Genomic DNA, 16,216 nt, shown 5'->3' with positions numbered 1-16,216 from the left:
GGCCACCGTGACCAAGGCTCTAAGAGTGAAGCAGGAAGGCGGGGTGTTCAGGGCAGGCTTCCTAGAGGAGGCGACATTTGAGGGGAAACCTGAAGAGTGGGGTGCACTTAGAAACAGGGGAGCAGGAGAGCAGCCCAGCTGCTTGGCCCACTGTGCAAAGGCCCTGAGGCAGGGAAGGGTTTCGCCTTAAGCATGAAGAGTGAGGGACAGACTGAGGTGAGACCGGGCCAATGTTGGAAATCTTAAGATGTATTTATTTTTATTTATTTGAAAGGCAAAGTGACAGAAAATAGGAGACAAAGATAAAGAGCTCTCCCACTGGCTGGGTCATTCCCCAAATGGCCGCACTGGGCGGGGCTGGGCCAGGCTGAAACCAGGATCTTCCTCTGGGTCTCCCACATGGGGGTCAGGGGCTCAAACACCTGGGCCATCTTCCGCGGCTCTCTCAGGCGCAGGAGCTGGGAGCTGAATGGGAAGTGAGCCACTCCCATACCGGGTGCTGGCAGCGCGGGCAGCGGCTTCACCGGCTGCACCACAGCGCCACCTGCTGGACATGATCAGGAAGGCGCCCTCTGCCAGTTAGGACTGTAGGTTGTATTTGGTCATCACATGGCTTTTCTTTGCAATTCTTCACACACAGCCACTAAAAGTGAAGATGCCAATTCCTGGGGGAGGAAAAAAGCTCACCGTGTGTCTTTCTCTTTGCCCAAAAGGAGCGAAAACTCCTGGAAGAGAGGATTAGTGATTTAACAACAAATCTTGCCGAGGAGGAAGAGAAGGCCAAGAACCTGACCAAGCTGAAGAACAAGCATGAATCCATGATCTCAGAACTGGAAGGTAAGGCGGCCACGGCAGGGGCTTCTGGCGGCTGCTCGGAAAGCCGGAACTGCAGACGGGAGGTTTGACAGGTTTTTCTGAGAGGGGCAGCTCTGTCCCTGCGCCCCACGTCACCCTCAGTCAGTCAACAAACACATCAGGAGTAAACGGAGCTTTTTGTCAGGACTGACTTTCCTGCTGCAAGATCAGGACCCAGGCAGTGATTCCTGGTGCACGTGCATACGTGTGTGTGTGTGTGTGTGTCTGTGCGTACATGTGTGTGTGTATGTGTGTTTCCCCCCTGCAAAATGCCTGAGCACAGGGGCTCAGTGTGTGTGTGTGTGTGTGTGTGTCTGTGCATGTGTGTGTATGCATGTGTGTGCATACATGAGTTTCCACCCTGTGAAATGCCCAAGCACACACAGTATGTGTGTGTGTGTGCGTGTGTGTGTTTCCACCGTGTAAAATGCCCAAGCACAGGGCTCACTTCCGGCGTCTTCCTGCCTCGCTGCAGTGCGGCTGAAGAAGGAGGAGAAGAGCCGGCAGGAGCTGGAGAAGCTGAAGCGGAAGATGGACGGCGAGGCCAGTGACCTCCACGAGCAGATCGCCGACCTCCAGGCGCAGATCGCAGAGCTCAAGATGCAGCTGGCCAAGAAGGAAGAGGAGCTGCAGGCGGCCCTGGCCAGGTAGCAGGACCAGAGTGGGCTCTGGCGCACGGGTTCCTGTGGGCCCCTGCCCGTCTGCAGCAGCTACCTTGGCCCAGGCGGCCCCAGGCCCTTGGCATAGACTGTTTCCAGGCCGGGCCTCCTACAGGCCTCCACGATCCTGCCACAACCCTGCAGCCTCACCTTTGGCTTGTTAGCTTCCTCTTCCTGCAGTCTCCCCTCTATGCTGCTGCCTCCTCTCTGGCGCCTGGGCCTTTATCACCCATGCTCCCGTGCTGAACTTCCGGTTGCCCCCTGAGCTCACTTCCGTTGGCTTCTCAGATGTCACACATCCAAGGCTGGGACACCCTTCCTCCCCCCAGGGCCCCTCTCTCGGAGTTCCCTGCCTGGCTTTGTGCACCTCCTGCAGCACATGGCAGCCCTGATCCTGACCCTATCCCGTCCCTGTTTTTCCCACTTCCTGGCTCTGGGCTGGCTTCACACTGGAGGCCTCGCTCTGGGGACCCTTGGTGACTGAGCTGCCCACTCTGCCGGGTTCTTCTCGGGCATCCTCTTCCCCAGTACCTGGCCAGGTGCACGCTGTCCTCTGCACGGCACCGTGGAGGACTGAGTCTCCTGGACGGGTAGGAGCAGGTGCCTGTCCCACTGCTCATGAAAGCTGTAGCCTCCTGGCCAACCCCCCAGTCCAGCTCCTTTGGCTTCAACTGTGGGCTGCAGAGTGTTGTTAGGGGAATCCATGGACCTGCTCCAGAGATGTCACTGGCTTATGGAGCAAAGCTGAGTCCCTTGGCCTGACCTCAGAGCCCACTTGCTCTCCACAATCTCGCCCTCACTCGCCCGTTTCACTTCTCTCTTGTTGGTGCCCATGCACAAGAGGTGTTAAGTCAGAGCCCTTCCGTTCCCCCGTGTGCTGTTCCTTGCTGTCCCAGACATCAGTGCTGGCAGGGAGCTCTCCGTCCATGAAGTCTGTACAGAGCTCCGCCCCCAGAACGGTGCTTGTCATGTCTTCTTGATCCGTGATCATTGCCTCCGCTGGCCGGGGGGGTCCCCTAGCAGGGCCTGGCTAAGTGCATTGCACCCATCAGGCTTTGCATCACTGCTTGAGTGGAGAGACAGGGGCTGGGTCAGGCTGGAGCCCGGAGCCTGGAACTCTATCTGGGTTTTCCACGTGGGTGGCAGGGGTCCATACATACACTCAGGCCGTCCTCCACTGCCTTCCCAGGTGCATTAGCAGAGCGCTGGATCAGAAGTGGAGCATCATGGGTCTCTAGCTGGTGCTCACAGGGGACACCAGCATCATAGACAGGGGCTTAACCCAGTGCACTGCAATGCTGGACCCAGCACTTTGCATTCTTGCACACACACACACGCATGCTTACACGTGACCTTGGCCTTCACATCCTATGGAAGTGCCAAGCTGTGCAGCCCAGTGAGGAGCAGCGCCCCAGGTCTTGGGGTGCGGGTGGGACGTGTCTCAATCCCCACGGCGCACCAGTGCCTGGGCCCAGAAAGCGGAGAGCCAGGCGCCCTGGGCCCTCACGTCTGGTGGCGCCGCCCGTCCCCGGCAGGCTGGAGGATGAAACGTCTCAGAAGAACAACGCCCTGAAGAAGATCCGGGAGCTGGAGGGGCACATCTCCGACCTGCAGGAGGACCTGGACTCAGAGCGGGCCGCCAGGAACAAGGCCGAGAAGCAGAAGCGAGACCTGGGGGAGGAGCTGGAGGCGCTGAAGACGGAGCTGGAGGACACGCTGGACACCACGGCCACCCAGCAGGAGCTCCGGTGAGCAGCCCACTGCGCTGCTGGGAGGGGCCGCCCCAGGGGGTGGAGCCAGGCTGACCGGCAGTCCGGGATCGCTCAGGGTTACCTTCCCGGTCGGTCTGCCATGGCTGATAGCATACAGTCACCCCTCTGCACCCGAGAGTGCTTGGTACCAGGTCACCCTGGCCCCATGCACACCACGATCCTGGGGTGCTCAGGTAACCCACCCAGGCCCTCCCAATTGCCTAAGTGATCCTAGATGACTTGCAGTAGCGAACACAGCATAAATGTCATGTGGCTGGTCAGTATCCTCTTGGCACCGCTGGGCAACTTTAATTATGCCCAGGGCCACCTGGATATTCACAACATCTTTCCCAGGCCATGTAAAATCATCCGCTTCAAGATCAGCCTGCGGTAGACCTGTTGGATTCCGAGTCCCACCTGCGGTTGCCTTGGCAGGGCCGGACCAAGTGATTCTTTGGGGCCTCGTTTGGCCCATGGGCCGGACGTGCCCCCATGTGATTTAGGGGCTAAGGATGAGGGAAGAAGTCTGTACGTGTGCAGTGTAGACCCAGTGTTTTGTGGGAATATCTTTGATCCTTGGCAGATTGAATCTGTGGATGTGGAGCCCTTACACTCGGGGGCCAATGGTACTTGGCATCATTTTGTGTCACGACAGTAGTAAGACCCAGAGACATTTGAGAACTATGGACGTAGACCCTGAACAAAAATGACCCCTAGTCCTGACCACAGTAAACATTTGTGCGTACGTGCTCCCTGGCACGAGGGCCTTCAAAAAGCTCACGGAACGTGGAAATGTGAAAATGCTGTTTGGATTTCTAAGGGTTTTTGCATCACCGTAAGCTTCTCTTTTAATTCTATTTCCCATGAACTTTCTGATGTGCCCTCATGTGTGTGTAAGTAAATCCCCAAGTTTCAGTTTCCAAGTGCGTGTTTATAAGTTTCGTGTTAAATTTTTAAGATCATATGGATTGGATAGGTCTCAGTTTAAGGTTCACTGCAGGTGAACAGACGCAGTAAATGACCTATGGATCAAGAGTGCCGACTCCAGTGAAACTGGGTCATTTGTACATTCAACGAACGTTCAGCTTTCGAAAATTATTTCTTTGAAATGAAGGGAGAGAGAGAGAGAGATCTTCCATCTGCTGGTTCACTCCCCAAATGCCTGCAGTGTCCAGGACTGGGCTGGAACCAGGAGCTGGGAACTCCATCCAGGTCTCCCCCTGCTGCCTCCCAGGGTCTGCATTAGCAGGAAGCTGGGGTCAGGGTGCAGAGCTGGGAATCAAACCCAGGCACTCTATGGGACGTGGCGTCCTCACCAGCATCTTAGCCGCCGGGCCGAATGCCCACACGCTGTTGTTTGAGCGGGTCTCTGTCAGGAGCTGTGTTGACACTGCATACCCAGAGGCTCATTCCCCAGGCTTTGGGTCTGTGCTACCTCACTGACACGTACCTAGAGGCCAGTGGGGGTATTCTCTTGTCCCACCTGGCCAGGTAAGCCCAGTGCACGGGTTTAAAGTGTGGGCTTGACGACAGACTGTGTGGACTCAGGTTCTGGCTCCATCACACAATGGTTGTGACACCACGGATTTCCATTTCATCCTGAGTTTGTTTATATGTAAAATGTAAATAATACCATATAGACCTCTTAAAAGGGATGCCTTGCGGATTGCATGGGGGCAGTGTGTGACTTAGCGCGGGGTCTGGCATATAGTAAGTGCTCCACAAATCTGAGCCAGTGTTAATATTTGCAGCTGGGGAGATGCCAGGTCCAGAGAGGTTCGGTGAATCACCCAAGATCACACAGCAAGAATGCAGTGTGAACCTCTGTCTGCAACTGGCCATCTACTATGTCCCTCCCCCCAGGGCCAAGCGGGAGCAGGAGGTGACGGTGCTGAAGAAGGCCCTGGACGAGGAGACCCGGTCCCATGAGGCCCAGGTCCAGGAGATGAGGCAGAAACACACACAGGTGGTGGAGGAGCTCACGGAGCAGCTGGAACAGTTCAAGAGGGTACGTGGCTGCTTTCTTGTGATCGCGTGGCGGTAACGCTGTAGCAGCAGCCTCACGTAGCGATGGGTTAAGCATCCCTCATCCGGGAGACTGAAATCATAATGCACCAAATCAAAAATGTTGACTGTGCAGTGTGATGCCGTGAGTGGAAAATCCCCCGTCAGATGTCATGTTGCAATCAAAATGCAGGTGCGCTGAAAACACGGGGCGCACTTCCCTTCAAGCTCTGCGGATAAGGTGTGCGTGAAACGGGAATGGATTTTGGGTATCTCATTGTGCAGATGCAAATATGCCAAAATCCAGTATAACCTGAACTCTCACTCACTTCTGATTTCAAGCATTTCAGATACTCAGGAGGGTCTGTGTGAAGACAAAATCAGGCTCCTTTTAACATTTTTTATTTCATTTATTTGAGAGGTGGAGGTCAAAGAGAGAGAGTTTTTTTTTTTTTTTTTTTTTTTTTTTTTTTTTTTTTGACAGGCAGAGTTAGACAGTGAGAGAGAGAGAGAGAAAGGTCTTCCTTCCGTTGGTTTATCCCCCAAGTGGCGCTGTGGCCAGCACACTGTGCCAATCCGAAGCCAGGAGCCAGGTGCTTCCTCTTGGTCTCCCATGAGGGTGCCAGGCCCAAAGACCTGGGCCATCCTCCACTGCCCTCCCAGGCCACAGCAGAGAGCTCGACTGGAAGAAGAGCAACCGGGACAGAATCCGGCACCCCAACCGGGACTAGAACCCGGGGTGCCGGTGCCACAGGCGGAGGATTAGCCTAGTGAGCCGCAGCGCCAGCTGAGAGAGCGCTCTTGCATCCTCTGATTCACTCCCAAAGACTGCAACATCTGGGGCGGGGCTAGACTGAAGCCAGGGGCCAAGAACTCTATTCACGTCTGCTGTGTGGGTGGCAGGGACCCAAGTCCTTGAGCCCTCACCTGCTGCCTCCTGGGGTGTGCATTAGCAGGAAGCTGGAATTGCAGTGGGGCTCGTCCTCAAACCCAGGCACTCTGATATGGAATGCAGGCATTCCAAATGTTATCTTTTTTTTTTTTTTTAAGAATTTTTAAAAAAATTTATTTGAGAGGTAGAGTTATAGACAGAGAGAAGGAGAGACAAAGAAAGGTCTTCCACTTGGTCTTTCTCCAAATGGTTGCAACGGCCAGAGCTGTGCCAATCCAAAGCCAGGAGCCTGGAGCTTCTTCTGGGTCTTCCACATGGGTGCAGGGGCCCAAGTACCTGGGCCATCTTCTACTGCCTTCCCAGGCCGTAAGCAGAGAGCTGGATCAGAAGAGGAGCAGCTGGGACTTGAACTGGTGCCCATATGGGATGCCAGCACCTCAGAGACTTAGCCTACTACACCACAGTGCCAGCCCCCAAGTGGCATCTTAACCATGACAACAAATGCCTACCCCACTGGGTTTTTCAACATGTCTGTGCAAAGTGGAACACAAAAGGATGCTCATTTGGGTGCACCACTGAAATTCCTGTGTAGTTTCCTCAGACTGCACATTTTCTGTGAATCTTAGAAGCCCTCCCCCCCGTGACAAGTCGCACGAGATGCTGATGACAGCCACAGCAGCTCACGCTCACTGTTTGCTGTGTGTTACATCAGGTCCTCAGTACCGCCCTCCGACAGGCCCAATGGAACCCCTTTTACACACGAAAACATGTTGTCTTCAAACCGTGACCATCCATCCCTTGTGTCACGTTTAGTGTGTGTCAGACACGTTTCACCCGTGGCCCTTGTAAAGATGCAAAGTCCTGGGGCCGGCGCTGTGGCACAGTGGGTAAAGCCGCCACCTGCAGTGCCGGCATCCCATATGAGCGCTGGTTTGAGTCCCAGCTGCTCCACCTCCAATCCAGTACTCTGCTAATGCACCTGAGAAAGCAGCAGAAGATGGCCCAAGTCCTTGGACCCTGGACCTGTGTGGGAGACTCGCAAGCAGCTCCTGGCTTTGTATCGGCCCAGCTCTGACCATTGCATCCATCTGGGTGATTAACCAGCGGACAGAAGACCTCTCTCTCTCTGCCTCTACCTCTCTGTTACTCTGCCTTTCAAATAAAAATAAATAAATCTTAAGAAAAAAAAAAGGCTGCAAAGTCCCAGGCCCACTCCGATCCTGGTCACGGTGGACCTGAGAGCACACATGGCAAACCGCTGTGCCAGGCTGGGCTGACCCTTGCTCTCCACACCAACAAGCTGGCACTGGTCAAGTCCCCTGATTACTTGTCAAGTGGGATTTAAAGACTCGCCTGAAACACTGTCAGTTCTTCACCTTATTTAGGACAACTGCTAGTTATGACTGTAACATATACATTTTCCCCCAAACATGGTCTTCTTTATGTTCCAAAGTTATTTTTTAGCTTTTTAAAAATACTTTATTTTATTATTTATTTATTTATTCGAAAGTCAGAATTACACAGAGGAGAGGTAGAGAGAGAGAGAGGTCTTCCATCCAATGGTTCACTCCCCAAATGGTCACAACCGCCGGAGCTGTGCCGATCCAAAGCCAGGAGCCAGGAGCTTCTTCCAGGTCTCCCATGTAGGTGCAGGGGCCCAAGGACTTGGGCCATCTTCTACTGCTTTCCCAGGCCATAGCAGAGAGCTGGATTGGAAGTGGAGCAGCTGGGTCTTGAACTGGCTCCCATAGAGGATGCCGGTGCTTCAGGCCAGGGTGTTAACCCCATGTGCCACAGCACTGGCCTCTTTTAGCTTTTTTTTTTTTTTTATTGGACCCAACTGGGCTGCCCCTGCCATCTGAAATAACTGTCCCTTGAGGCAATAATGAAGTGTCCACATTTCATTTATGTGGATGGTGGAAGAGCAGGGTCCCAGATGGGGTGTGGACAGTCCTCAAGCTGGATGGTCATCAGGGGAGAGAAGGTTCTGGAAGCCACTCGCCGCATTCGCATCAGGCCTCTTTGGAAAGACTCTGCTGTGGATGGCTCCAGCAGACGGTGTCCACTGCTGGCCTGCAGGGAGCAGGTGGAGGCCGGGAACCTCTGCCCGGCTCAGGAGCAGAGGAAAAGTTGACGACTCTATCTGACCTTTCACAGCTCGGAGCCCAGTTCCATCAGCTCCCTGGGGGACCTGTTCCACCTGGGTGCCCTTATACCTGTGCAGCTTTGCTGCAGCTCTGAGGTCCCCTGGGGTCCTTGCTTACCCTGTCCTCACTGGGGTGCAGCAGCTGTCAGTCAGGCCTGGGGCACAGGGCTGCCTCTGAGGCTGTCTGGGTGCTACACTGCTCCTCCCTGTGCCCATTCTTGGGCCCCACATGTTTCTCCCTGTGCTCCTTCCCCTTCCCTGCAGCCCTGGCAGAAGTCCCCTCTGCATCCCTGCTTTTGCCCAAAACACTTTTTTTCTTGAGAGCAACTCACAGGTCTGTAGGAGCTGGTTAGGGTACAGTTGATGATAAAAATGAAGTACATTAGGGAGTGATGGAGACTGGGGCCCAGCTGGGTACAACTGCCCCATCTCCAGGGCCACACCCTACTCTGATCCAACTGATTACTGCCTTAAAGGAAGGCAAGACCCTGGTTCCCAGCTCTTCAGTTTGTTTTCTGAAAGAATGACTGAGATATGCCCAGTGAAATGAAATATGCTTTGTGAATTTTAACAAATGTCCACCTTGGTGTAACTACCACCAGTCATGATCAAGAATGCTTGATTTTTAAAAAAGATTTATTTATTTTAAAAGTCACAGTTAGAGAGAGGTCTTCCATTCACTGGTTCACTCTCCAGATGGCTGCAATGCCCAGCATTGGGCTAAGCCGGAGCTGGGAGTTTCATCTGCCTCCTACATGGGTGTAGGGGCCCAAACAGTTGTGCCATCCTCCACTGCTTTCTCAGGCACATTAGCAGGGAGCAGGATCGGAGGCGGAGCGGCCAGGACTCAAACCGTGCCCATTTGGGATGTCGGTGTCGCAGGTGGTGGTTTTACCTGCTGCACCACAACGCCAGCCCCAACATTTGATTTGTTTAAAAGAGAAGCTGAGACTCCAGATTTTTATGTAAAATTTATTAAAACGTTGGCAACTTATTTTTAAAGAAGTATTAAAAGGGTCAGCTGGGACCTGCCAGCAGGGTGGGCGCAGCCTGTGGGTGCCGTGCCACTTTCCCCAGAGTCCTTGTGGTGAGCCTGTGTCCCCCACCCTGCGTGGCCCTCCCCTGAGGTGATGGGCACGGGTCCCTGGCCCTGCCTGGGGGAGGGGGAGGGGGAGAGGCAGCTGTGGTCCCGCCTGCAGGTGCCTTTGCAGCCACGGGGCTCACACCCCCCCTCCCCGCTCTGCTTGCTTGCCCAGGCCAAGGCGAACCTCGACAAGACCAAGCAGACGCTGGAGAAGGAGAACGCAGACCTGGCCGGCGAGCTGCGGGTCCTGGGCCAGGCCAAGCAGGAGGTGGAGCACAAGAAGAAGAAGCTGGAGGTGCAGCTGCAGGAGCTGCAGTCCAAGTGCAGCGATGGGGAGCGGGCCCGGGCGGAGCTCAACGACAAGGTCCACAAGCTGCAGGTGAGCCAGCCTCCCCGGCCCGCAGGCCTCCCCGTCCAGCTCAGTCCTTCAGAGGAAGCTGCCCTCCGCTCACCCGGCAAGCACGCACTGAGCCCCTGCTGTGCGCAGGCGCAGTGCTTAGTCCCAAGGTGCGACAGCAAGGAAGAGGCCAGATGGTGTGCTTGCAGAACTCCTCCCTAGTGGATCCCACGCATGGAGGTTATACAGGACAGGGGAGGCCCTGATGCCCTGTCAATCACAACGGGCCCGCCAGGGGGAGGAGTCAGGGAAGGCTGCCCTTGGAGGACCTACAGTCTACCAGGCAGAGGGGATGGCATGTGCAGAGGCCCAAGGGGCAAGCAGGAAAAACTGGAAGTGACTGGATTAGGCCAGCAGAGCAGGAGTGCTGAGCTGGGAGGAGCAGCACGGTACAGGGTGGGACTGCAGAGGCAGGCGATGGCCGGGGGACCCCAGGGCCTCTGAGACGCCGCTGCATGTGTGCTGGTCTTTCCTCGGGGTGATGGGAAGCCCTGTGAGGGTTTTAGGCTGAGGAACGCCATGGGCTGCTTCTCTTTGGTCTTATTTCACTTTGCAGAGATGTGTGGTCTGACCTTCCCCTCCAAGGACACGGCCAGACTTCTGATAAATACTTAGTGTGCTTATAGCCTGGGACAACGGGGAAGCACTTAGTGTGACACTCTCTTCCACAGGTGCTTGAGAGCAGGAGTTCTGCCGCCCTAGTAACGGCGAGGTCCTGGAAGGGTGGAGTCAGGGTCACGCGCATCCTCACTGTCGATGGGGAGAGACGGGGGCAGGCTCAGGTCTCCCTCTCCTAAGGGCCCTGCCGCTCAGTCCCCAGGAGCTGTGGGGAAAGGCAAACATTGCTGGAATGGGCTTTTACAATTAGGCTCTGTGTCCCTGGTTTTAGCCATGGGGGTCAGTGAAAGGGCAAAGGGTAGAGGTGGGACAAGACCCCTCGGAAGTTCAAGTGCCTTCCTCCATGCTCCTCTCCAGCTCCAGGAAGTGGATCAGCCTAGGCCAGCCCCCGGCACCTGGACTCCCAGATCTGCTGCTTCTCATTGCTAACCTCGGCGGGGAGCCAGGGTCCACCTGTGGGATCAGGGCCAAGTCCATACAGTTGGGGCCCTAACAGACTCTGAGAGCCACAGAGTCTTGGGCCAAGGATCCCAACTTGTAGGTGACAGCTTTGCCCTCGGAGCCACAGTTACTCTCATCGGGTCCACTCTTCGTGGGGACTTTCTCCGTCCCTGGACACGACCCCAGGAGGGTGTATGAAGTGTGCTGAGTAAAACGGGCAGTTCCTCCTTATGGTTCCAGAGGTTTCCGCTAACCAGGCTCTGGCCTCCCTCAGAATGAAGTGGAGAGCGTCACGGGCATGCTCAGCGAGGCCGAGGGGAAGGCCATCAAGCTGGCCAAGGAGGTGGCGTCCCTCGGGTCCCAGCTCCAGGATACCCAGGTGAGGATCCTGCCTGCCACGGTGTCCAGGGGGGGCATGGGTGTGGCCTTCCTGGGGGTGGGTCCCTGGACCTCCACCTGTCCTCCGTGCAGGAGCTGCTCCAAGAAGAAACCCGGCAGAAGCTCAACGTGTCCACCAAGCTGCGGCAGCTGGAGGACGAGAGGAACAGCCTGCAGGAGCAGCTGGACGAGGAGATGGAGGCCAAGCAGAACCTGGAGCGCCACATCTCCACCCTGAACATCCAGGTGCCGCCTCCCGCCTTTGCTTCTGGGGCTTTGTGAACGGTTGAGCACTAGGGCCATTTTGCTTTGCTCACTGCCTCCCCCTGCTGTTTGGAATTTTTCAATGCGCTCAAGGTGGTCCTTGCTTCTCAGGGTCTGGGGGACGTAGACAGGGTGGGTCGCTCAAGGCCCTCGTCTGGTTCCATTGCAGCTCTCCGACTCAAAGAAGAAGCTGCAGGACTTTGCCAGCACCGTGGAGTCCTTGGAGGAAGGCAAGAAGAGGTTCCAGAAGGAAATTGAGAGCCTCACCCAGCAGTACGAAGAGAAAGCAGCTGCTTACGATAAACTGGAAAAGACCAAGAACAGGCTTCAGCAGGAGCTGGACGACCTGGTCGTAGACTTGGATAACCAGCGGCAACTGGTGTCCAACCTGGAAAAGAAGCAGAAGAAGTTCGATCAGGTAGGGGCTGCAGTGGCCTCTACTCCATGCTGGGACACTGGTGTGGGAGCCAGGGTTGCGTGGCACTGGGTGTGGCTGCGTCCCATCCCTGCTCCGTGGGAAGCATGGGGAAGCTAGCCAGCTCTTCTGAAAGGCAGAGAGAAGCAGTCAGGAGCCAGGAACTCTACCTGGGACTCCCACATGGGTGGCAGGGACCCAACTCCTTGAGCCATCACTGCTGCCTCCTAAGGTGCCCATTAGTAGGAAGATGGGACTCCAACCCTGGCACGCCGATACGGGATGTGGGTGTCGCAAGCAGCATCCTCACTGCTGCGCCAAATGCCGACCTCTGGAAAGCCGTCCTCCCTGGCTTTGGGAGACCACAAGCAGGAGAGCTGCTAGGTCAGAGCGAGGACACCGGCAGGTACCAGCGCTGCAAGGGCCATGTGCAAACACAGCTCCGCTTGCGATTCCAGCCCTGCTAAGAGGCCAGGCTTATCTGTTTTATTCACTCACCATTTACTCAGTGCCTATTGAGTATTCCAAGTAATTCAGAGTTGCTACCCTTGAAATACCACGGCTCCTTGCCGCTTGATTATGTAAAATCCCAAGCACACAGCAAAGTGGAAAGCATTCCAAACATACAGATGGATTCACTTTTGTCACACACTTATTTGTAAGGGTGAATCATATCTATTAGTCATAGCTTATCTTTCACATGCAGTTCAGAGCAAGGTCTGGGCATCCATACACTTCACCTGCGACACCCAGCCTTGCATATTAACTCGAGCTCATTCATAAACAATTTTGTTGCTTTTTAGATAAGATTTGTGCATTTCATCATATATCACTTTAAGCATAGACTCGCTGAGTTAAGTGTGTGCACTTATATAATTGAAATTCCTAAATACAGGTTGAACACCCCTTTTCTGAAATGGTTGGGACCAGAAGCATTTTGGTTTTCCAGTTTTGTTTTTGTTTTTTTTTTTTTTTTGAACCCATGCATGCACTTTACCAGCTGAGCATCTCTCATCTGAAATCTGCAATGTTCCAAAGCCTGAAACTTTTTGAACCTCACGCTGGTCCTCAAGAACATCTGGATTTCAAAGCATTTCAGATGAGGCATGTCCAACTTGTACCAACTTTGAATGTGTCACCTGTATTGAATAAAGATGGTTCCGTTCCCATGCTATTCTGAAAGTCACCTGGGGAACTCTACCGTGGGATCGTGTGCCACAGATGGAGGGGTGCCCCAGTTGGCCCCCAAGTCAAAGGCTTCCAGATGATATCTCGCTTTTTCCCCTCACCCATCAGCCTTCCCTTCTCTGTGCTGTCAATGTCATTATTGCTCCCTTACCTGTCCCAGGTCTGAGGTTGCTGTCATTATTATCAAACTCTGCGTGAGTTTTTTGTGTTGACTGTGCTGTGGTCCCTGTTTCACTCTGGTTGGAGTTCTGGTCTTTGGAGGTGACAATGTATGAAGCGCTGAAGCTCAGAGTCATGCCAGCATGGAATGTTCTTTGGTTCTCTGAGCAAAGGGCTAAGCATGGACAGGTCCATCTGCACTTAACATTTTCCTACTAAGGCTCCTGGGGCCCTTTTGTGAGATAAGTATATGTGGCAGAGAAACAACCAGAGAGTAATTGGCTCCTGGCAGGATGAACGTCACTGTGGTCTCAGTAGCGGTTATGTTCTAGCCAACACGGGCAGCCTTAAGTGTTTCAGAGCCCAAGGATCCAGCTGACTTCGGGTTATATGTGAGACTGATCTACAAGCCGGAGCAAGAGCATGATCTGCTCCCTTGTAGACTCCTAAATGACTGGGCTGTCAGACGGTTCTGCCCCATTCTGGCAGCTCGGTGAGCCTGAGTCTTCTGTTGTGTTCTAGTTGTTAGCCGAGGAAAAGAACATCTCTTCCAAGTATGCGGATGAAAGGGACCGAGCCGAGGCTGAAGCCAGGGAAAAGGAAACCAAGGCCTTGTCCCTGGCTCGGGCCCTCGAGGAGGCCTTGGAGGCCAAAGAGGAGCTCGAGAGAACCAACAAAATGCTCAAGGCCGAGATGGAAGACCTCGTCAGCTCCAAGGACGACGTGGGCAAGAACGTGAGTGGCCGGTGACCATCCCTGCCCATCCCCAATTTCCCCCACCCGGCTCTCTCTAGGGTTTACCAGCCTGTGGGGGCGGGGGCGGGCTCTGGGCTTCTTTAGTCTCGGGTGCTCGTCAGGAATGGAGGGCGGGCCCTCAGGCTGGTATGGGCAGGTGGGGTCTGCACTCTCAGGGGCTGTCCCTGTTCTTGCTCCTGCTCCTTGAGGGGGGGCTGGAGCTGGCTCTGCAGCCTAACGCGCTGCCTCCCCGGGTGGGTTTCTGGGCCATCTTCATGGAGTGCAACCTCAGGTCAGAGGGGCCGCTCTGCCTCCAGGTCCATGAGCTGGAGAAGTCCAAGCGGGCCCTGGAGACACAGATGGAGGAGATGAAGACGCAGCTGGAAGAGCTAGAGGACGAGCTGCAGGCCACCGAGGACGCCAAGCTGCGGCTGGAGGTCAACATGCAGGCCCTCAAAGTCCAGTTCGAGCGGGATCTCCAGGCCCGGGATGAGCAGAACGAGGAGAAGAGGAGGCAGCTGCAGAGGCAGGTGCGTCCCCTAGGGGAAGGCAGGAGGAGAAGGCCGCCCAGCGGGTGGCTGTGCCAGGGTGGGATCGCCTGCTGTGCCGGGGAGCCGGGGAGGGGAGGCAGCCGGGCAGCACGCTGTCTCTGCTTCTCGCTCAGCTGCATGAGTACGAGACGGAACTGGAAGACGAGCGCAAGCAGCGGGCCCTGGCCGCGGCAGCCAAGAAGAAGCTGGAGGGGGACCTGAAAGACCTGGAGCTTCAGGCGGACTCCGCCATCAAAGGGCGGGAGGAAGCCATCAAGCAGCTTCGAAAACTGCAGGTGGGTGATGCCTCGAGGTCAGGGCGCAGGTGGAGGGAGAGGGCAGCTCCCCACCCTTCCCCCTGCCCCCGCCCCCGCCCTAGTCCCCTGCCTCAGAGGTTAACAGCAGAGGCTGTCGGCGCCAGTTCAGTTTTCCATTTAGTCTCCGGTGGCTGCTTTCCCCGCTCTGCGTGGAGGGAGCAGTCATCAGGAACTCGGCCCCTCCCCTCAGACTACATCAGAGTCTCAGTGGCTTAGGTCTGCTGAGCCCAGCCAGCACGGTGTGTGTGTGTGGGGTGTTCCAAACAGCCACACGTCCACCTGGGGCCCAGGGCAGAGCCCGTGTGGTTAAGTGGGGCTGGCAGGCAGAGATGAGCTGGGTGGCGGAACCTGGGTGATTAAGGGCTTCTTAGTTTGCTCTCCCTGTCACGTCATGCAGGCTCAGATGAAGGACTTCCAGAGAGAACTGGAAGATGCCCGTGCCTCCAGAGACGAGATCTTTGCCACAGCCAAGGAGAACGAGAAGAAAGCCAAGAGTCTGGAGGCAGACCTCATGCAGCTACAAGAGGTGAAGCCTTCTTTTGGCCATGAGAGCCTCGCACGAGGACCTTGGGGTAGCAGCCCTGGGTCCCCACAATCTGTCCCTTGTTCCACAGCCCAGATTCATTTAAACATGGGAAGACAGGAGCTTTTACATGTGTGTGGGGTGTCCCCCAAGCTCAGAGGAGCGGTGTTCATGTAAAACGTCACCCTAGACACCGCAGGGGCCTGGGGCCAGGAGCAGGGTGGGCTCTGGGCCGGGACTCGGCCTTCTCCAGGGCAGACAGCAGCTCCCCTCCCGCCTCCAGGATCTGGCCGCGGCAGAGAGGGCTCGCAAACAGGCAGACCTGGAGAAGGAGGAGCTGGCCGAGGAGCTGGCCAGCAGCTTGTCCGGAAGGTATGGAGCTGCCTGAGGAAAGGGGAGGCCATGAGCGCATGGTCTGGGCCTGTGAGGGGGCCAGATCCATGGGACGAGAGGTTTTACCCTCCGGGCTTTCAGGACTTTATTTGGGTGCGTGGCGAGTTGCATTCATCCTGAGGGAGTAGTGAGGTGCGGATAAGGGGTTGCTGGGAAGGGTCATGGAGGAGAGCTGTCCCTATGCCATCCTGGCTGTGCTGACACAGGCCCAGGGTGTGGGTCTGGGGCCTCTAACTCTTTCCCAAGCCTCAGTTACACAATGAGGGGATCTGGGGGAGGGTAGAGCCCCCCAACACGGGTACGTCGCCCTCAGGAACGCGCTGCAGGATGAGAAGCGCCGCCTGGAGGCCCGGATCGCACAGCTGGAGGAGGAGCTGGAGGAGGAACAGGGCAACATGGAGGCAATGAGCGACCGCGTCCGCAAGGCTACGCAGCAGGTGGGTGCGCGCCCAGCCCCGGGTCTGTTC

General features: G+C 55.7%; 1 protein-coding gene across 5 annotated transcripts in view; it reads left to right on the top strand.

Annotated features, from left to right (window-relative positions):
- Nucleotides 1-16,216, top strand: part of MYH11 (myosin heavy chain 11) — a 117,297-nt gene that overhangs the window by 85,386 nt on the left and 15,695 nt on the right. For all 5 annotated transcript variants that reach the window (NM_001082308.1, XM_089320606.1, XM_089320605.1 and 2 more), the window contains 14 exon segments: nt 714-837; nt 1,331-1,502; nt 3,050-3,262; nt 5,129-5,273; nt 9,564-9,770; nt 11,122-11,226; nt 11,319-11,471; nt 11,659-11,907; nt 13,774-13,986; nt 14,304-14,516; nt 14,651-14,812; nt 15,231-15,359; nt 15,640-15,728; nt 16,063-16,186. In NM_001082308.1, coding sequence (NP_001075777.1) covers nt 714-837; nt 1,331-1,502; nt 3,050-3,262; nt 5,129-5,273; nt 9,564-9,770; nt 11,122-11,226; nt 11,319-11,471; nt 11,659-11,907; nt 13,774-13,986; nt 14,304-14,516; nt 14,651-14,812; nt 15,231-15,359; nt 15,640-15,728; nt 16,063-16,186 — 2,298 coding nt within the window.

Source organism: Oryctolagus cuniculus, chromosome 19 (genome assembly GCF_051225735.1).
Source record: "Oryctolagus cuniculus isolate XC-2025 breed Fujian yellow rabbit chromosome 19, ASM5122573v1, whole genome shotgun sequence".
NCBI classification, from domain to species: Eukaryota; Metazoa; Chordata; class Mammalia; order Lagomorpha; family Leporidae; genus Oryctolagus; species Oryctolagus cuniculus.
This window is presented reverse-complemented; position numbering and strand designations above follow the sequence as displayed.